Source organism: Cynocephalus volans, chromosome 7 (genome assembly GCF_027409185.1).
Source record: "Cynocephalus volans isolate mCynVol1 chromosome 7, mCynVol1.pri, whole genome shotgun sequence".
Classification (NCBI taxonomy): domain Eukaryota; kingdom Metazoa; phylum Chordata; class Mammalia; order Dermoptera; family Cynocephalidae; genus Cynocephalus; species Cynocephalus volans.
Window position 1 is genome coordinate 143,225,330 of NC_084466.1, and position 21,934 is coordinate 143,247,263.

The 21,934-nt window shown below is 43.2% G+C and overlaps 1 protein-coding gene across 6 annotated transcripts in view; it reads left to right on the top strand.

Annotated features, from left to right (window-relative positions):
- Nucleotides 1-21,934, top strand: part of TCF7L2 (transcription factor 7 like 2) — a 188,399-nt gene that overhangs the window by 115,442 nt on the left and 51,023 nt on the right. Inside the window, exon 5 of one of the 6 annotated variants that reach the window (XM_063102524.1) lies at nucleotides 3,202-3,342. The exons of 4 other annotated variants lie outside the window; for them this stretch is intronic. In XM_063102524.1, coding sequence (XP_062958594.1) covers nucleotides 3,202-3,342 — 141 coding nt within the window. Of the gene's footprint in view, nucleotides 1-3,201; nucleotides 3,343-21,934 lie in introns of those variants that run through there. One more of the 6 variants, XM_063102523.1, reaches the window with a different exon arrangement.

Consider the following 21,934-nt stretch of genomic DNA (forward strand, 5'->3'; position numbering starts at 1 on the left):
CTGTATGGCCGCTACAATTTAAAGTAGATCAGTGCGGCCAGTGGTTTTGATGGGGACATTGGAGGATTAGGAGGGCCCACGGAGGCAATTCCAGCGGGTGTGTGGTTGCGGAAGGTCCCCCTCCCCCTTTCCCAGAGACAGGCCACAGTTACATTCATTCTTATTTTGAGACGTATCAAAGGCCCATGCCAATACTTCACCTTGCAACAACCTCCTTGTCATGTCAGGAGCATGAAACTCATAAGGCTGTCATTTACTTTTTCCTGGAGCATCTCCATTTTTTTTCCATGTTACCACTTGATTCACGGATGGACAATTATTGAGGTCAGTCTGACTAAGGTGATTAGACTACTGCAGTCTGAACGCCTCTCTCTCCCTCCTCAAACCCAGTTCACACTGGCCTGAGCAAGGTGAGTGTACTGATTCTTAACTGAAAAGTCCAGAGAGATGGCAGGCATCAGGCATGTCTGGATCTAGGGGACTGTTTCTCCCTTGTTCTTGGTTCTTCTGTCCTCCGTGTTGGCTTCATTGCATAGGTGCTTATTCAAGTACAGAGAGATCTTATCTTCCCCTCTAAGTCTGTGACCTTGATTCTGAACCAGTGTCTATGGGAACGGGTTGCAGTGTGCTGAGTGGGCTTGGACTGAGTCAACTCACCCCCCCCCCCCCCCGGGAGCTGGGGGTATAGTTCACGCCATGTAAACTACGTGGCTTGATAGTCAATGTGGTACCTCCTGAATAATTCAGGGTATTGTTACCAGAAGTATCATGAATGGATGCTGATCAGAAAACTCAGCAGATATCCACTGCCTAATCTCTAGGACCTTTTGAAGAGTTTTGTGAAATGGGCATGACATGACCTACCTCGTAGGGTGGTTGTGAGGATTAACGCTTTTAGGGAAGGCACAACTATAGTTCTTCTCATGGTAGAAAATGATTTTATATTTGTGTATACATTTGGAGTTTTTATAAGACACCTTATGCCACCTAAAATCTGTGGTTTATAAATTGACTTTGTATTCCATAAAAGGATTGGAAGTAAAGATTTAAGGATATTAGAATAAAGACAAAAGCAGGATAGGTCCATAAGATGAGGTGGTGGATCAGGTTAATTCTGCAAGTTCAAAGCTGTTTGCTCCTAATGTGTTACTAGACATGACCTACAAATTTGTCTCTGAGGTTCCCATGCATAGAAGAGTCTCTAGATCTGTACGGAGGGGTGTGTGTGTAACATTTCCTCATAAGGCACAAGCCCCCTTAAGAGTATGTAAGACCGTGAGGAAATGGCTACGGATGATAATAAAGATGATGTGGTCTATTGCAATCTTGGGTATGTTTCGTTTTTCAAACTCCTTCTCTGGGGAACTTACCCTTGGGAACCTTGCCTCTTTGTCCTCAGCATTGTGTTAGAAAACAAAGCAAGCAGACAAGGATTAAACCCCCATGTTGCTCAGTTGCTTCCAGTGTCACCTTTGGTGGCAGGCAGTAAGGTGAGTCATTGCTGTGACAAGCAGAATAGGATTACCTGGGTTGTAAAGTTGGGCTAATCTCCCAAATGGACTCACGCTTGCCCAGTGACTCACGCTCCTGTTTACCAGTGAGTGCTGTGGAGAAATGCGGGCCCAAATGGGGAGTGGAGACCTCCAGTGATGGAGACCTCCAGTGATGGGGAACCAGTACTTCCCCTGGTGCTTGGCTGCCCTTCCTTGGGGGGGTGCATCTCTGGGCTTCTGGCAGTTGGTGGCTCTCAAAGTCCCGACACAGGTCTGCTGCAGCCCATGGGCCCTGCCATTGCTCCAGTTTTTAGGCAGTGTGGTCCCTTCTTATTTTGGGAGCTCACTTTGCCTGTGGATGGTTTTAATTCACCTGGATAAACTTGAGGTACATGGGAAGACCAAGTACCATGGTAACCATGTAAATTATTCTCTATATGTGGCTGCTATTTTATAAATCTGTTTTTTATTTTTATCAATTTCCTATCTCCCAGAGTTTCCGATACCCATTAGGTTCATTTTGATAGTGAATATCAGAACATGTAAGATATTGAGTATCATCCTCAATTAAATATTCTTAATTGTTATTCAGGATTAAGAAGGGTGAAAAAATTGTTCATGGAGCTTTCCTTCATGTAAAACTTTTAAAAACTAGAGTGCAGGAGGTGTATATCCTTTATGATGAAGATAAAAGGCATAGGTGTTTTCTTTTTTTAATGGAAGTTAGAGTGGTATTTGTTTGTTGTGAAATAGCCCTTCTTGGACCCCAAGTCACTCTTCACACCCTTAAATTCTCTACCCCATGTATAGAGTCATAGTAAACATCTGGACAAGCAAACAGGTCTGTACAGCAGCCATCTACCTGAGCTGACTGAGACCTGGTCCACATCCCCCCTCTACCCTTTCCAAGCTGTGTGACCTTGGGCATGCTCCTTAACGTCTCTGAGTCAGTTTCCTCCTATGTGAAGTGGGTACGATACTGCCTACGTAGGTTTGTTGTGGGGATTAACAGAATAACAAGCACATTCCTGTCTCGTGCTCCAGACAAAGCTGGCAGGCGGGGAATGGCAGCAGCTCTGGTGGCAGGGCTCCATTGGGTTAAAGTGCAGTTCAGCCCATGGTTCTTGAGCACCCAAGGTGTGTGCTGCCAGATCCTGCTGGGGGTCCAGAGATGGTAGTGCGGTTGCTTCTCTCAAAAGATTATAGTCTGGCAGAGGAGAAGGTGTTAGCCAAGACAGAGCAGATCCCCAAACAGCTCAAGTATCAAGTGGAACCATATGTAGTCACAGTTTTGTAGGGCAGAAATATCAGCAATTTCACGTGGTTCAAAGTAGTAAAAGATTGAGTAAGGTAAGTTGAGAGAGAATGCTAGTAGCAGCTAGCTGCTTTCCTGCCAGCTCAGAGGAAGGAGCGGCCACGTCCATTAGGGCAGTGAGGGGTCGGGGTGGGGATCCTGGGGAGGGATACGACAGAAAGGCTGCGTGGAGGAGGTTGTGTTTGAGATATCCCTAGAGGGGACCCCTGGCTGGATGGATGGCACAGAGGTAGAAAAGTTCTGGGTTCACATTGGGAACCTTAATCCTCCTGTGGAGCTTCTAGAGAAATGTGGGTTCAGGTAGAAAGTCAGGCTGGGGCCTGTGTATACCTTGGTGACCATGTCTCCCTCCCTCCCAAGCCTCACTCTGTTCCCCTTTTTTCCTGGCAGCAGAGTCCCCTCCCTTGCTGCACTCAGGGACATGACTGTCAGCACTTCTACCCCCCCTCAGACTTCACTGTCAGCACTCAAGTCTTCAGGGACATGAAAAGGAGCCACTCCTTACAAAAGGTTGGGGAGCCCTGGTGTATGGAGGTAGGTCTCGGAGCAGAATGACGGTATGAGATGAGCTAGCTCTGAAATGAAACCACCCGTCCAAAGTTTACCTTGCTCTAGGGCAGGGCCCATGCTCCACGGTCCTGTCGGGTCACTGTCGTTCGGGGTGCCATGATGTCTGGGTGTAGTGACCACTGATAGGGATATCATAGCCATAAACACGCCAGTTTACGAGGGGAGGGTGGAGGGTGGTGCTGCCTTGTATCCAGGGTGCCTGGCTCCCAGTAAAGGCCACATGATCCAGTGTTACATGGAGCTTCCGTGAGAGTGATGCACAGTGCATTATCCCATCAAACTCGACTCCCAGAAGTAATTTCCCGGGACTCTTCACAGCTCCCTGCAGAAGAGAAGTTATCACTTCAACTTTGCCATTTTTATTAGTAATTTTGAACGTACAGATTTTCATTTACAATTCAGGGTGCTGAGAAATGCTCACTCCTCCGCAACAATACCTCCTGAAGGCAGACGTGAATGGCTTTTCTCGCAGATGTTGTTCTCCAAGGACAGGAAGCATTGTTAATTTCCTTTAAATAATTCAATACAACGTCAATACCCCACACTGCTTGGTGCTTGGGAGTGACAGTTCTCTTCAAATTAGTAGTCCCAAAGAATAAAGAACATCTAGAACATGCTTTTATCTTCAGAAAAACAAAAGTCAATGCAGATAAAAAATTTCAAAGTAACTCTTAGATTTAAACAGCAAATGATTTAGTACTAATGCTAGCTTTAAAAAAAAAAAAAAAGAATTGAATATTTACAAGCCAATTAGTAAAGCCTCTGTCTTTTAAAAATATGAACTGTATACCTACTGGGTGCTGGGTGCTGTGCTGTGTATCAGGACTACAGAACAGAAAGCAGTTCCTCCAGCAGGCAGAGACCTAGAGTAATACAGAACATACATACATGTGTCTTGCTTTTGGAGACACAAATGGAATAAATCAGCTTTCAAAGCTTGTTCTAGTTTAGGAAGTAGTAAATAGCCATTTAAGAGAACTAGAGACATGTAGAAAAACATATAGAAGAAAATGTAGATACCTGTACTCTTATTACCTACTAATAATTTCTTAATATTTGAATACATTTCTTTCAGGTCATTCACTTGTATAAACTTTAAAAATGTTTAACAAAATTGGGATTATACCTTATGAAGTTTTGCATTTATTTTTCCATTTGATTAATACTGAGGACCGTTTTCTGTACTATCATGTGTCTTAATTAGTTCTCGTTAGCAACTTCATGTGTTGGTGTCCTGTGTAAATCCTCTGCTCTAACCATTCCCCTTCAGCCAGATGTGAAGACGTTTCTGGAGTCTCTTTAACTTCTCTCTCTCTCTTTTGCTCGCTTGCTTACTCTCCCCTCTGCCCCTGTCCATGCCTGTACCTGGACCATGCTCACGCCCTGATTACCAGGGAGCTGGTGTGTGTAAAGACCACACCCTTTCACTGGCCTTGGTCTGATAGAGCAGGAGGCCCCTTCTCTGCAGTAGCCATGGCCTGGTGGAAGATTGTTTTCAGCACCCTTCACTGGTTCAACTTTTAGTAAACATAGCTGTTCATTCTGACTGTCAGTGATAAGGCCGTACGAACATAGCTGTTCCCTCACCAGGGCCTGGAAAATGGTAACTCATTAATCTTTGGTCATAGTCAGGGGTAGATAAAGGAGAACCAGGCACTCTTTTGAGTATGAGGAAAATGAAACGGAAAGACTGATTTCTTCCTTATAACTCAAGATCCGTAGGAGCCGGTTGGATCCCGGGCACCAGCGACTAGGAGCGTTTTTCAGCCTTGTCCTTGGGACTGAGAATCATCTCCTGGGGAAGTGCCAAAATGCCACCTTTCCAGGATTAGGTATTAATCCCTAAATTGTGAATAGGCCAGACGCAAATATGCCACTTAAGGACTGTGCCAACTTGAGCAAATTATCTGACAGCTCTGTGCCTCAGTTTCCCTGTCAGCAGAAGGGAATCACACATGGGCTGTATATAAAGCAGGTATGTGGTAAGAGAGCCAGTGGGCTCAGTCTGGTGCAGGCACCCAGCAAGATTCTTGAGGAATCACGCACAACGGTGGGTCAGTGTGATGGGCCTGTCACTGCCAGGGTGGCTCAGTTTATGCAGCACATATTCCGTATCACTTTCCACACAAATTCATATATAACATTCCTGGTAGTCACTACTTCAGGAATCTCAGTGGTGTTTGAAAATCCTGATCCATAGCATGGGTGTGGCTGAGATGGCTCTAGGGAACCTCGTGAAAATGCCATGTGGTTGGCAGTCAGGAGAACTAGGTTTGAGTCTGACTTTCTGTCACCTCTGTTGGTGAGGTGCTTCACCCCTCTGTGATGCCAGTTCTGTATCTTTACAAAGGGGTTGGTGATGGAATATCAGCCCTGCCCCCTCCACTGGGTACCTACGGAGATTCCTTGACATTTTAACAAAGGCTTCCTCTGGTCTAGGCACCACTGTAAGCGATTTGCCTGTATTCTTCAAAACCTGACAGCATCCCTAGAGGGAAGTGCTTGAGTATTCCCATTTTGCAGATAAGGTAACTGAGCCGCAGAGAGATGGGGCAATTTGCTTAAGCTCACACAACAAAAGAGTGGGGGCTACGAAATTGCTGTTAATGAAAGACCATGTTCATGGTTCAGAGCCTCCACACCACCCATCTTGCTAAAGGAGAAGAGTTTGATCCTGTTCGAGGAAGTTTTTGATTTGGGACATCTTGGTTCTTCCTTTGCAAGTCTCAACATTTGGGATACCTTCTACCCCATTCATACTTAACATTCTTTAAATGTCCCTTCTCTCTCTTTTCTTGCAATTCAGTCTCTTCCTCTAAGGAATTAAGGTTGGTAGACCAGTTGAGTAAATATGAGGAAGAAAGTCAATACCCACCTGGGCAGGGATGAGTCACTTCTTTCTAGTTAGCTATTCAAGTATACATTTTAAAGCTAGCCACACAAAGTCATTATACTGGGGCTATTAACATGTTTAATAGTGACAATAATAGGGTGTGACCCATGGCCTAACCGCATTCAGATAAGAAAGAAAGTGTTTTTTTCCTGTAATTGCTCAGTCAATACCATTTTTACGGAAATACTTGCAAACAAACTTTTAAAAAGTTCTTTGTCTGAACCCTTCTCTTATTCCTTGTTTCCTTCCTCTTCACAAGTTCTATGAATTTTTCCCGATCACCGGCTGGGAATTAGTAAGATGACGGGCTCTGTTTCTTCTGATTTTTTGGTTGACCTGCTCTTTTGCTAGTGTAGAACCTGTTTTTATTTTCATTTTTTTATTTCTGTGTATGTGTGTGTGTGTTTTCAGAAGGGGGCACATTATTGCTGCTACTTGCTCATTAACCTTTCAACCTATACATTTAAGGGAAAAAGAGACTTCTGCTAAATTTGCAAAGCTAGTCACATAGACAGGGAGTTGACCATTTTGGTGAGAGGAAATGAAACTTTTCTTAGGTTTATTAGACCACATCCTATGTGGCTTATTATAAGGCTGATTTCTAAAAAGTATGGCGTCATAGCCAAAGTTTTATTTTTACTTGTTAGTCATTTAAAATAAATATAGATATTGCTTCATTTCCTGGGTACTTTATTTTTCAGTTTGTGTTATGTATGTAAAATCTGGATTCACACAACAAAGTGCATTAGAAGGGAAGTAGTTGCTAGTTTATAAATCTCTGTGTTATTAATTTTGATTAGCAAGCATTCTGCTAAACTAAAAATTTTAGTTTGTTTCCCAACCCCAATTATATAAAGAAGGAGGGTGACAACAGTAAAAATACCTTTGAAAGTCTAAGTTAGTATTTTGACGTACTTCCAGTCTTTTAAAAAATGTTGTAATCATAGATGGGCTCATATTGTATATACACTTGTTTTCTGTTTATTTTACATCTCTCAATAATAGAAACACTTTCCTATGTATGCCACGCAGACTATTTGTAAAACTAACTAGTAGTTATCCATCCTAGAAGTGCATATCTCTTAATGTGCTTAGCCATTGACAGAATGCAAATAGACTAATTCCAAAGTTCTGCTATTATAGTGTAGTTGGAGCTCATGAGACAGAGGGTGTAAGTTGAAAATAGTAAATACAGAGTGATTCTGGAACATTCCATAATGCCCTCATGATGTATATGACCAAGGCTTTGCATGAACAACCCTGGGTCATTCTGTGCAAGTGCACCTGCAAACTCCCCCCACCCCCAAATTCATTGGGAACATGACATCATTCCCCCCTTCCTATTAGAGCTTACCACCAGGGAAGCAGACCCAGGGAGGGAGAAGATCATCCCTGGCCCCATTTTTCATGTTGTTTGCCATTCCTTGGCCTGAAGAGAGACATTGTCGTGAACGCTGTTCTTTTCACTTTGTGCACCAGGTAGGAAGCGCTGGCACAGGGTGCGGAGGTTTTCTGAGGAGCTCATGGAGGGGTTGGTTCTTACCTTGCATCCAGGCCTCGGGGCCCCCCCCCGGCGCCTGCCAGGCTGTGGCGTCTCAGGCTGTGTCCATGGCCATATCCCAGTGGCTGCCTCCCTTTTCCCATTCTTTGTGAGTCACGTATTTTCTTTGCATCCCACGTGGCACAAAGGCCATTAATAAGGAAGACTTGGGCTTTCCGTGAGTGACATGTTGTTTATTGTTAATAAAACAGTTTACTGTTTTGGATCCTCCCTTTTTTAATTCTGTGGGTGACAGATCAGATTTTAACGGGCTAAGCTGTGTCAAGGGAGAGCCTTGACACTTTTTATGCCTTATTGGACCCCCACATCAAAATGCTTGGTCAGTACTTAAGGGGAGGGGCTGGACACTTCTCACTGGTGGTTTTAACATGATCTCCCTGTCAGTCAGTCTGTCTGTCTGTCTTGCTGTCTTGTGATATCTCTGTTTCTCAGAGTCTTTTCCTATTGTCTGTCCCTTTAATGATGTCAGTGAGGTAGATGTTTGGAATTTGGAAACCAAAAGGAACCCTATTTCAGCTCAGACTCGAGAAGTTAATTTACTCATTTTTACTAAAGGCAATCATAGTTAGGTAAGCAAAATGGAAGATCTTAGTTTTCATCCTTATCAGGCCAGTCCTATAACCTTATTTGAAAGGTATTTATTGCATCAGCTGCTGCTAGTTTAGCAAAAGACGATACGAGAAGTTCCAACGTCTTTCATTCTTTATTCCACACCCTCTAGTTTTCTTCGTCATGTCTCTGAAAGGCCTTTTCAAACCTGTTTGCATTAAGAAATTCAGTAGTTCTTTTTTTTTTTAAGTTTGGGGAGCAGGCAATGCCACATGGTCCCCACTGAGGCCAGGTTCAAGTTTTGGCTGCCCTTTCCTGATCAGCAGCTGACCTCCTTCATGTGGGCTGAAAATGAGGAAGGAGGTGGCCTTTGTACAGCCACATAGTTTTTAACTCTTTGTGAAAAGCCTCTGGGTGTAATAGGTGGGCTTGTCTTGAGTGTGCACCTACGTCCCCATGGCCCTGTCACCCAGAGCGAGCCCACACAGCAGGGGAGAAAAGCTCTTGCCTGGGGAGGCCTGTTTGTGCTCAGAGTGAAAGTTGCTGTTTTGGAAAAGCCAGTTCCTTCCAGAGGGATGAGGAAAGAACGAAGACACGAGAGAAAGAAGAAATGAGAATCAAGGGGAGTGGGAAGAAGTTGGGGTGACTGAAGGACACGTGACTACCCCTCTCAGTGTTCTCCCCGCCCCCCACACTTGGTCTGACAGCTTTGCCTGAGCCCCCACATGGCTGCCCTGTGCCCTGGCAGGAGCCTCTGGCTGCCTAGGAAAGCAGAGCTGGTGGGAGATGACACTGGATCCAATGTGCTCTGCAGGGGGGGGTTGGGAAGGATGCTGGAGGCCGTCAGCACTACGGGCTTGGCTGGGTTTGTGGCAGGCCTTGTGCCTTGCCATGGGCCATTATGACAGGTGACAAGTCCACTTGCCCCTGGGGAAATGAGAACCCCCTCCATTAGAAAGTGGAAGCAGCTCATAGCCATCTGGAGGGAGGTCCAGTTGTTGATTTTCACAACTCTGTTTCTTGGACAAGTGTCTTTTCTCTTGTTGCTCTCACAAGAACCCATAAGAAAGATGGGTAGAGGAAGAGAGAAGGGTGTGCACTGGGAGGATTGCTTATGGCATCTTTTACTGGCTTGAGAAATTTGTGTAGTTTCTGCAGGGAAGGTGGGTCATGTCTCTGCCCTTCCTCTCTATTGGCTGCATGGGGATAGCAGTGTCTAGACATGGGCTCAGAGCCCGCATGATACAGGGATATGTTTGCTTCCAAAGAGAGTGGGACATTCATTTCTCCTTGGCCCTGTCCTGCTTGGGGGACAGCACAGTGTACTCAGACTGGGTTGCTGCAGGGGTGTTCCCCACTGTGGTCTTCCTTGGCTGGGTCACCTGCAACTATTTTTTTTTTTTTTAGATTTGCACTCACTATATATTCTGTGCCCTAATTTAAGGTCTGGGGACCAGGTACCTTTTGAGATGTGGGATTTTTAAAAAAAATGTATTTTAAGATACATCATACAATAAAATTGACTTTTTCTTTTGGTCTACTGTTCTGGGAATTGTAACGTAAATTTGTATATTTACTACCACCACCACCACAATCAGGATACAGAACAGCTCCATCACTGTATGCACACCCTGTGCTGCCCCTTTAAAGGCATGGGAGATGTGGGTTTATTTTTATTATTTTCTCCGTTTGACAGATAGTGTTGACTCGACTCTTCTCATTCATTCAGAGGTTAATTTTTCCTTGTTGATTATCAGAGTTTCTGCTCTGCTCCTTCTCCAGCAAAAGGGGTATAACCGTAGTGCCATGGTTGTCAGCTTGTTAGTTATTGGCAAGTTACCATTGGATTTTCTGTTTTTCATCCTGGGTTGTTCTTGCCTGTACACTCAGAATGCTTTGAAACACTTTATGGATTTAGGAGAATTCAAGCTACTTTTGACAGTGGCCAAAGAGAAATATAACTAGTGAGGGGAATATAGGCAGCAGAGTGAAACGAAATGACTTTTGGAGTGTTCTGCTTTGAAATTGTCTGTATTATTCTTTCTCAGATGTCAGGACAGAATATCAAGGTTTGGGCATCATGTCTAAAATGAAGATAGTACATTGTCTGTAGATTCTGTTGACCCAACTTGGTTCTCTCGGGCTGTCCTCACTTGTCGCATTACCTAGGTAAAAACAGGAGTTGAGAGATTGGAGCGCCTGAGTTGCTTGCACAGATCATCAGTGCATTTGCACCCAGGTTCTGGAACAAGCCGGTACGTGCATGGGAAGGCCAGAGCTGCTCTTGCCCCTGCTGTTGTTCAGAGCTTATGGTTTTTTAGGGAATAGTGAAATGCAGGAATATGTGTGTGGTGAGGACCCTACTATGTATGTGCTTGCCCTCCTCTTGGGAAGTGATGAGAGGTGACCTCAAAGGTCTCCCGCTCAGAGTGTCACACTTGAGTGAACAGTAGATGATGCTTTTTGCTGGGGAAGGTAACAGCAGTCGCACACATGTAAATTCCTGGGTAATCTAATTCCTGTCTTTGTAATTACTTGGAGACTTGCCATTGCAGCCAATTGAGACGTGGGAGCAGTGACCCAACACAGAAAGCAGAAATTGGAGGGGAGGGAAAGGGGAGGGGGCATCCAGAACACAGTCGTAGCTCTTCTCTGGCTTTACTGCCTCTAAAATCACTTAGAATCAGGAAAAAGCATTATAACTGCCTTCTGCACAAGTAACCCAGCTTTCCTATCTGTGCCCCCGTCTCCAGCGCCTCTCTCTTGCCAGGCTGAAGGGATCTCTGAGAGTGTGGTAGAGTCAGGACATCCATGATTTAGCTGAGGGTAAGGACTTTTACCGATAAGAAACTACTGTTGTCTGACATGTCTTCCAGGTGGGAGAAGAATGGTTTTTATTTTTATGAACCCACACGCTAAACAAAGCATGCCAAGCATGGGCACCTAGCAAAAGAAGAACAAAGCAGCCTAGAAACAAGTTGCTTTTCAGGATCCTGATTGACGCGATAGGGGCACTTTAGAATGCCAGCGGTGGCATGATTTTCCCAAGTGGAGCAAGTGTAACTGTGGGGTCTCGATTCTCTCGAATCTGCTTCTAGAAAGCAGATTGCAAAATGATCAGCTCTGCTCTGAACACGCTTGCCATTTTTCTGATTGACGTCGGAAACATGATATCATTTCTACAAATACCCACATGAGAAGGTGTTTTTTGTTTTTTTTTCTTATTTGGGTGACAGATTGCATGTTAGGGCACTAAAAGATGAAAGCACTAAATATTTGCTTTAGAAAAACACAGTGAAAGATTCTCTCATCCTCCCAGCTGAAAACTGATGGGCTTAGCATTCCATTAGCAAGAATGACTGTCTGCAGTTAAACTTACTGCCACCCTTGGGGCATGATTAACAAGTGGGGTAGAAAGTGAGAGCTGGACAGTGGAGAATCATACTGGATTCTTTTTTCCTGTTGTGTGGAATAAGGGCCCTTTAGTTGAAATGGAGGTCCAAGTTAGCCAAAAGGAATTCCTTGCCTCTTCTCCAGGGTTTATCTCCTCCCTCTGAATCTTTAATAGCACTGTCCTCTCAATGGATTTTCCATGAAAAGGAGCTGTTTGTATTCCCTCTTTCAGATTTAAGATAAAATCGTAATTTTTGCAAGCTTTTTTGGGAGGAAATATCTTACCTCAAAAGAAGATAAAATGTGATTTTGATACTCGGTTATGATTACTGGGGAATCTGTTTAATGGAATGACTAGGAGCCAGTAGGGTCAGTACCCCATGATTTCTACCCTGGCTTTACCAATGGCTAGCTGAGTGACCACGTGCAACTTACTGAACCTGTTTAGGCCTAAGTTTTCCATCTATAAAACTGGGAAACTATTGTATCTGCATTCCTTTACCAGGAGATTGGAATGAGTTAAAGTATATAAAAGGCAGGTGGTGTACACTGAAACTGGCAAACATCTGTATTTTCTAATTCATCTCTTTGAGAGAAAGGAAACATAAACCCCTGTCCCTGCTGGGGGTATGGTAGGGTTTACTATTAATACAACCCACCATTTATTAAGAACCTGCTGTCCTTCAGGCACTGGACTAAGGTTTTTAGAGATATTCTTACTTCAGCACTACTGCTACCCGAAGAGAGAAAAGCTATTATTTCAATTTTAAACATAAATACTCTAGTAGTAACGTTTACTGAGTGTGCTTGCTATATTCTGGGCTCTGTTTTAAGTGGTTTTCATATATTAACTCATTTAATTCTCCTAAACTATTTTCCTTATTTTAGAGACAGGGCAACTGCAGCACAGAATTTAAAAAAAAAAATTTTTTTTTTATTAATAGTTTGTCCTTGGTTCCACTGAGAGTATTGTTAGGACTGGAATTTGAAGGCTGAGTCTTCAGATGTTTTCCAATCCAGGGTGCTCACCTCTCTATTGTACATCTACCCTCTGTTCTGGAACATGTAAATGGGCCCAGCTATGTGAGAAGCTTTGAGCAGACACACACAGATGCTCTCCAGATACGCTGGTTTATGATAGTTGGGAAGAAAGATCTTTATTACCGGAAGTTATGGCTTCTGAGTCTCTCGGCAATTGGCAGCACAGATTTTTGTTTTGTTTTGTTTTGTGTGTGTGGTTTTGTTTTTTAAATAATTAGAAACAGTTCCTTGTTACCACCCACAGTAAAAATTGCTTGGATCCCACAAATTAAGAAAAAAAAAAAAATGAGGCTGTTTGGTAATTTTGGTAGAATGATTAAAACGGGGCTTTAAAGAGGAAAAGTTTGTTTTGGAGGGTAAGCTTTAGATGTCTAAATGCCAGGGATCCCTTGTTTTTCACTTCCCCCCTGTGCCTGAATTCAGAGTCGAATGATGTTGATGATGGTTGCCAATGATGGGAGGGACTACAGCGTGCAAGATGGCTTTGGGAGGAAACCCACATTTTTTTGTACTTATTAATGGTATGTCCTTTGTGTGAGTGGGTGTGAGTACTGAGAGCATGAAGTGTGTATTTGCACAGTGTGTGGTCCTTGTTGCTGCATTTCACTGCCCGTGATGGTGATGGTGGGCTAGGTGAGGAGGAGGAGGAGGAAGAGAGGAAGCCTTAGCACAGCCTCAGTAGTTTCTATTGTATGGATCGAATCATTGAGGCAGGAGCAGGCCAGGCCTCTTTCTTGGTCAAAGGGGCTGGGTCAGTGTAATGGGGGCTTGTTTCTTAGGACTGTGCTCTAATTATCAAAGCTGCGCCTGCATTTCTGTGTGAATCAAATCGGTGCCCTTACGTGTATGTTGTTCCCCTCACTGTTGTTCCCCTTCTAAGAAATAGAAGAATTAGGATGGGGGGATATTCTGAGATGAATGTCTTTGGTCGAGTTGGATGCGCTATCCATTGAAGATCCTTCTGCACTCCACCTCCCCGTCCGCCCAGTCCTCCCTGTAGTTCCAAGACTGTAAATGGTCACATGGGCAAGGAGGTGATTTCCTAACTCTCTTGGGAGTTTGAAGAATTTTCCTTTGTTCGAGGAGGAACATCATGCTGGAGGGGTGTCTTCTGTGTGTCCCATTTTAAACCACATAGCTTTTGACTTCTCTTCTGTGATGATTCCCAGGCAACCTCCTCTTGCCATCCTGACTTGTTTAAATTTATGGGTTGTTGGCAAGCAATTTTTTGATGCTATTCTTCTCATAGCCAGAGGCCAAGATCCCTTGTGGAGCGGTGCCTGAATTTAATAGATGTCATCTGGACACCAGGGAGGGGCATCGAGAAGCACTGGGGAAAAAGTCTTAGAAGTGAGATTTTACCCCTCACGCTGTCTCCCAGCCTCTTATTTATTCCTTTCAGGGCAATGCAATCAGAGTGATTTTTTTTTTTTTTTTTTTTTTTTTTGGTAGTACCATACCCTATAATTCTAGGATAAAGGACACAGTGTCCTAATGGTCTTGCAGATGGCCTAAAAAATATATATGGTAAGCTACCTATTTAACTTGATCTTGAATATCTCTGCATTACCGAGCTCTGCGCCTGGTTATTTACAAAGCCGAAAGATCTGTCCCTATCTTTTGTAATACTGAGTGATATTCCAGGAATGCTTATTCTGCTCTTCTGGCTGTCTGGGGGTTTGGTTCCCAGGTCAGGTGCTAAGGCAGACAAGACAGTACCATCCCGTTTGCCCAGCAGATGAGGATTGAAGAGAGACTGGAAGTTCAGAGTGAAGCACAGGTCAGTCTTTCAGAGCCTGCTTTTCCAGACGTCAGACTTCCAGCTGATACCCTTCCCCCAATGTTGGCAGGAACCAGGAAATAAGGGGGGAAAGAATGTGAAAATAACTTTTACAAGGCCATTAACTTGGCTTTGTGGGACAGGGATGTAGGTTTCTCTGTACTGCTTCTGGACACAAATTATACAAATGCCTGCAAAATAGGTCCTGTCAACCCCCAGGGTGACACAACAGGGACAGCTTGAGTCTGTTTAGTAGAATGTTACTCAGTACTCCTGTGCCAGGCACTGTTTTGGTGCTTGAGGACAAGGGTGTGAGCAAGACGGATTGAGACGCTGCCTCCAAGTATGTCTTCTGGCTGGAAGGAATGACTTGAATCTCCAGGCAATTCTCCAGTTTGGTCTCCCGTGGAGTCTCAGTCCACTCTGAGACTTGCTCCTTTCTGAGGCATTTCATTAGAAGAAGTTGCCTCCAGAGCTTCTGGAATTCAGCACTGTCTCCATGACTGGATCCCTCCATCTTGGTGTGAACAGTCTTGGTAGTGAGGCCACCAAGGAAAGTCATACTGAAGGGGGGACTGTCTTGTGGGCAGGGCCACCTTTGAAGTTCTGGGAGCTTCCATGGCTTCGGTTCTTCTGACCACAGCCTAGATGCTGCCTAGAACCCGTTTCTTGGCTTCTTCACTCCTCACTTCTGCTGGCGACCAGGGTCCTTGTGGTACTTCCCATCACCCCCCATCTGGTGGGGTTTCTCACCACTATTCTGTTCCTGCTCATTCAGTGTCAAGTCTCTGCACTGCTTCTGTTCCAATCACAGAGCTCTAAGGGACATTCCTATCTGCTGGAAGCAGCCCGTCTAGGTTCCAGGCAGACCAGTGTCTCTGAGCATTCCAGCCTCTTACAGTTTAGAAGGGGAGAGAACAAAATTAGTTTTAAAAGCTGGAGCTATTTAGAATAGGATAAACGTTCTTGGGGCTCCAGTAGTCAATGTTTGTAGTTCGTGTCCTGATTTATTGAGAAAAATTTGTCATCTCTGGGATAAAATAATAGATTCTCTAGGGAGATTAACTGAGACTGTCCTGTCGGTCAGGAGGTGGTAGGGAGAGAGTAGTGAATTGAATGTTACCTAATAGATAAGGTTACTGTGCAAGTGGGCTGAGGTATTCCCTCGGGCCTGGGCTTCTGGTACAAGATAATTAAAATAACTCAGGTCAGGGGAATAGACCTGAGTGTCCTAAGAATATTAATGCAAACAATTCCTTGAGTAACTAACTCCAAGCAGAGTAATTTGTTCACTGTGGTTGGGCTGGGTGGGTTGATAGAATCAGTTGTAGAATCTTGGAACTGTAAGAGTTGACTGATAGCTCTAATCTGTCCACTCCTCAGATCCTCTCTTTAAACCTGAGGAATCTGAGGACCAGAGAAAGAAGACTGCTTTAAGATCCTGCAGTTGGGTAGCCAGAGAGGGATAGAATCAAGATTCGAATGAGGATCTCTTGGTTTTTCTCTTTCCACTCTGCCACCTCTGATTCAAGGCAGAGTTTAATTTTGTGAACCATTCATGTTAAGTGCCATTACTTTTAAGCTCTTTCTGGATTAGTGTGTGAAATTCACTGTGTTCAGTATGAATTCACTTATTTTCCACTTGAAATCCTGATTTTGCTTGGATGCCCTGGGTGTTGATGTGATGATCAGGAGTCTCGTGATGGTGATGAGGATGGATTAATATAATCATCTTTGCTAAAGGTTAGCTAGGAGGCAGTGAGCTGGAATTCATACATAAAGAGTATTGGAAACTTTTCAAGCCATGAATGTGCTTTAGCTATACTACAGAGTAAATCAGATCTTACCATTTATACGTGTATTTTGAATGATGGATGAACATTGGCAGGGAATTTTGTCTTTTTACATAATTTCCTTCTTTCCCAGAGGACTGGTATTTGGGAATCCATTTACAGCATTGCTTTCTGGGTTTTTGTTAAAAACTCCAACATAGAAATGTGTGAAAAAGATCCTTTGAGAACAAGTTTAATACCAACACTGTGAAAAAACATGGCAAATATGAAGGTTGGGGATCACCAATACTTAGTCTCAAAGCAGCCCTGACTGTGTTGTCAACGATAAGAATGGATGCAAGGGTTCATCAGCGATTTTAAAATTTTTGCCAAGAGCTCTGTTCTGCCCCTAGCAATCCCATGTCCTATAGCCGGGGAACTAGCTGGTGCCCTGGGTCAAGTTCAGCAAGTTTGTTTTGACTTGCAGCCCATGATGGTAGTGAAGCTCTCATTATGTAATGTTAAACTGGGCCTGGAATGTCAGCTGGGCCAGGCCTGCCAGTGCTTGAAGAGTTGGTTGAGAAAGGACTATGTTTAGTATGACTAATAGAACTTGGCTGGGTAAAGGGGTGGGTGGGTGTCTCTGTGAGGAGGGAGGTATGACTTGTGCTGTTTCAAAATCTTAATGCTTTGTATAAATAAACTCTGCAGGCCAAAAAAAAAAAAAAAGAAGAAGAAGAAGAAAGAAGGAAAGAAAAAAAGTTGATCCTTATTGACCAACTAATACAATCCTGGGCTGTTGACTGATCACCAAGCCTTGATGTAGACATCTGTGGTCAAGACATCAAGGCATACCACTTGCAGTTAGGAAAATAAAACTTTTTGGTCGTGTGAAACAGTGTTTCTTAATGTAGTCTACATTGATCAAGTGTTGCTGGCAGGGGCACTTAGTAATTAAAGCAGTTACACAAAGTAAACATTAGTTTCTTTAATAAAAATAACAGTGAACCCTAATAAAAATTGCATGCATGAAAGAGGTGGGCTATTTTCCTAGTAAAGATTCCAAAGCATAATTTATGGTCTGTCTGCTGACCTTCTTGTTCTTTATTTGGGAGCCTTTTTCTCCTCTTGCCCCCCAATCCGCCCACCCCCCAAGCTTCCTCTTGGCTCTTCTTATAGGACCAAAAAAAAAAAAAAAAAAAAAAAAAAAAATCCCATTTTTATGCAAATGTCTTTAGTTGGAGGTAGAAATAATCAGGAACCATGTTTGCACAATGATCCTTAAACACAGTATGCCCCCACCAGGAGAAGGTTGCATTTTGGTGGGGATGGTGGACCCCAGCCCCTGCCCTGCCTGAGCTGAAGTGAGGAATCGCTTTTGTCCCTTCTCTGATGAATGGATGTAAAGTGTTCACTGAACCTGGAAACACCTCCTTTTGTGTTGGGTGCTCTCCTAACACAGGCGTTAAACTTGGGGCAATCGCTTATGGTGGGGGATTGAATGGGGCCATTGTGGGGGGGAGGGGCTCACACTGAAGCCATTGTGGGCATAGAGATGCCATTGTTTTCTGAGTATTAAGAAAGGGAGTAAGACTCTGGGGACCTCCAGGCATCAGTGTGGCCGACCCCTGCACTGACTGCTTTTCTAGGCGTGCATTATCCCTGAGGAACCTCCTAACCAAGGAGCTTGGGCCAGGTCAGCCCAGACAGGAAGCGCTGCGGAGCGCCCCCTGCAGTACAGACGTAGTATTCCCTGTGAGCATCCGGACCCTTTCCTGCCCCTGCACCCGGGGGAGGCTTCATTTCTTCCCACGTTCCTGCCTTGGCCCCAGCCATCATTTCTTCCGGGAGGTTGCTGTTTTCTTCCAGCCATGACAGTTGAAAACATTTGTTAAAAATCGCTTCTTCCATTTTAGGAATAACACCCCCACCCCCCCCCATTTCCTGCTGGTGACTTTTTCATTGAACTTCTCTTTGGCCGTATGGTCCCAGAGGCACTTCTGATCTTAATTATAGCATTGAGCCTTTGGTTATTTAAAAATTAGAAGGCAGATAGGCTATTGAGGGTTTATCTGTACTAATTGTGCCATCGTACCTACCAACTGTCCCCTCAGTTAGTAAAGGGAACCGTTACAATCCCTGCCAACACAGTGTATATGCACACATACACACACGCACACAGGTGCACACACACACATACGCCACTAACTCGATATGTTTTTTAGAGGCAGAAGTCTATTTCTAGCTCTAGAATTGTCGCATTCGCATTTTCCGTCGTGAACCTCTGCCATGCTGTGTTGACTAGAAGGGGATTTAGCCATAAGACTGGGAAGAGTAGGGCCAGAAGTCTTGGGTACAAACCCGGACTCTGACACTTACTGTGTTATCTTGGGGAAATTATTTCATTCCCTGGGAGCCTCGGTTTTGCTGTGTGCAAAATAGGGCCAATGGTATCAACATCCCAGGAATGGTGTGGAATTTCGACGATTAAGAAAGGCTAGCAAACGTGTTTGGCATCCTTGCAGAGGGGCGGTACAGTGTTCAAGGGACATCGAGCTTTCATAAGCAGGAGGGTTAGATGCAATGGCATCGATTGTTTTTGAAACATGTGTATAAGTTCATTGTGCTGTTTTACCTGTCTCTTTGATAATTTTTATATTCTAATTAAACTCTGGTTTATATCAGAACTTACGATATTTTACAGATCTGTTAAAAAGTGACTCTTGCTTGATGATTACAACAAATCATTTCACACAGAAAATAGCTGTGCGATGCTTATTCTTGGAAAATACAGTTGTTGAAGCCTCTAAAGAGAGACATGTTTAGAAAATGTTAAAAGCACTCGTTTTATCTTCATTTTAAAACAAGCATGGTAATTCTTGATTTCTTCCTCCAAATATAAGAAGCTATTCTGTTAGTGGAATCAATTCTTACAGATCTCTATGATGTCTCAATAAAGATGCATTTGTAGGAAAATAGTATCTTTTTAGATAATAATGAACTTTTAGTTTTTACACTAAGTTCTGATACTGTTTTCATCAGACCCTCACAGTCTGAATAATTGTAAAAAAAACCACGAATTTTAGGAACTGTATTTAAGGAATTTCTAATCCCAACATTTTATTTGAAATATTTTGAGATTGTCATTGGGTGTTTTTTTTAAAGGTTTTTTTTTTCTCCTAAATGATATTCCAGTAGTCATGTTTTTATATAAGTTCCTGTGACAAACATTTACTGAGCACTTAACCAGTGCTTAATTGGTTCTGTATATTTATACTTAGGACACAGCAACAACCATGTTACTATACACACATCTTTGGTAAAGGAAGCTCTTCTCACAAGCCTGGCTGCTCCCAAATTACGGTGAAGGACGAAGTAGATTCTAATTGCTCTTGACCCCCACATCTATATATTATACCTAATTTATACTTAGAAAAGCAACTCAAAATGTTAACAGTTCATGCCAGTAGTCTGAGTTGTTGTAGTTTATAAAGCCCTGGAATTACAGATAGAAGTACCAGAAAGCCTATACTATGTATTGAGTCAAAGAGAAGAAATCCAAATTAATATTAATTGGTATTCATGAATACTCCCTGAGTGCCAGTAATGTTTCTGTCCCAGTCACAGACTAATTTGGCTAACTGTATGGGTATGGGTCAAACAAAATAGCCAGCAGCTCTGAGTGTAGGGTGGTGTGAAGAAAAACAAACAAAAAAAGGCATCTGATTGTTAACACCATATTTCCCAAGTTTATAATGTCTGACCTCCAGTGCAAATAGCTGTTCATCTTTAGATAATATGACAACATAATTTAGCATTTGGGATTCCTTTTTTAAAAAGTAGTGATTAAAAACTTGTGTTTCTTCTCTAGCATACAAATAAAGTGAGCTTTTTCAATTATATTTTGTGGGGGACAGAATAATTGCAGTGAATTGAACATTAGAATTGGTTTCTGTTTGAGGTTAGTTGACTTTGAGTAAATTATACCATTAAAGGTACTCAGGGGGTGCATGTTAGCTTTTTGACAGTTCTAAACAGTTGTCTCCCTCTCTAGATTATAAACTTTCTGAGGGCAGGGACTTTTCTGTGTTTCACTGATTTCTACCTAGTACCTAGAATAGAATCAGTATTTATTGAATCAATGAATGAATCTCCTAGGGCACTTATGGGAAAGATGCAAGGAAGATTTCACTGTGTTCTAGACAATAGCAGCAACAATTTCTCCTCCTCATTTTCATTTGTGAAAATTACTAACCAGCTAATCTCAAGTCAGTTCTTCTAAATCCTCTGAGCTTGTTTTTCTTTCCATAAAATGGGGCTGTTGTCATGTGAGACTTTATTTGATTATGGGAAATAGTAACTCCTAAACTTCCTTGAAGAGAGGTGCTAGACAAAAACAAGATGGTTTTGAAAAAATAACACTGCAGTCCAGACGACTAAGATGCTTGGTTGCATTTGAAACCAGTTTCACAGTCTGTGTTGGGCGGGTGATTGCAACATGCTTGCCATCTGTGTCTAGTGCGAGCGCCCTCCCAACGCCACACCATGCAGAACATTGGCAGGGCTCTCCCCGAGAGAACCAATGGGTGTTGCTATGGTGGAGGCATGACATAATTTAATTTTACTTTATTATTCGCTGGATGTGCCCATGTATGTTAGCCTCTGGGTGTGTTTACAAGGAGCTTAGGAAAAAGGTAGAGGCTGTTTTGTCAGTGTAAGGGCCAGGCATGCTCACACACACAGAAGCATACACACGCACTTGCAGACCCGCACATGCACACATGCGCACACATGCACAAAGTTTTCTTCTCTGGCATCCAGCACCAGTCCAGGGGCAGGGGTGAAATTACCATCCAGATAGTGACTCACAAGGCTCAGAAGGACCTGCCTTTCTAAAATCCTCTCCCCTTAACCCCGTAATTCCCTGGGGCAGCGTGGGGCTTGGGTGTGTGTGCACTTAATTTTTTAAAAGAACACACATGTGTTCTGAAGGGCACAACAAGTCCCTATACTTACTTAGTAGGGTTTAAATCAACTTACTGGATTTGGGTGACTACCTGACAATGTTCCTAAACATGTGAAAAGCAAAAGTTCAAAGTCCGCAAAAACATTATTTAATTATTAATGAAAACTGAGGAATTTCAGTATGGGATCATGGGGTCCTGTCCTGTCACCTTCCCTTTGATATTATAGAGGCATGGTGTCTTTCTCCAGAGGCGAGCAATAATGTATTTTAAGCATATGAGGCAATAAAAGGAGGTGAGTTTGGACAGTGTCCATATATTCAGACCTTCCTCCTTCTAAAATAAAATAACATAAAATAATATAGAAGGTAGAAGTCTTTTCCCTTATTATGCTTTTCTGGCGGGTTTCTATTTGTTATTGCTGTTTATAAAATGACTTCTTCCCCTCTCCCTCCAACTCATTTGTTAATTTTTTTAACTCTTGGTTCTCACAGAGAATGACTGTTATCTGAAAAGTAAATTCCCTTTTTTTTTTTTTTGTCATATTGCTACAGCAGTACTTAATAGGGGTCTCATGAGTGACAGTCTTTTGGTTCTGTAACC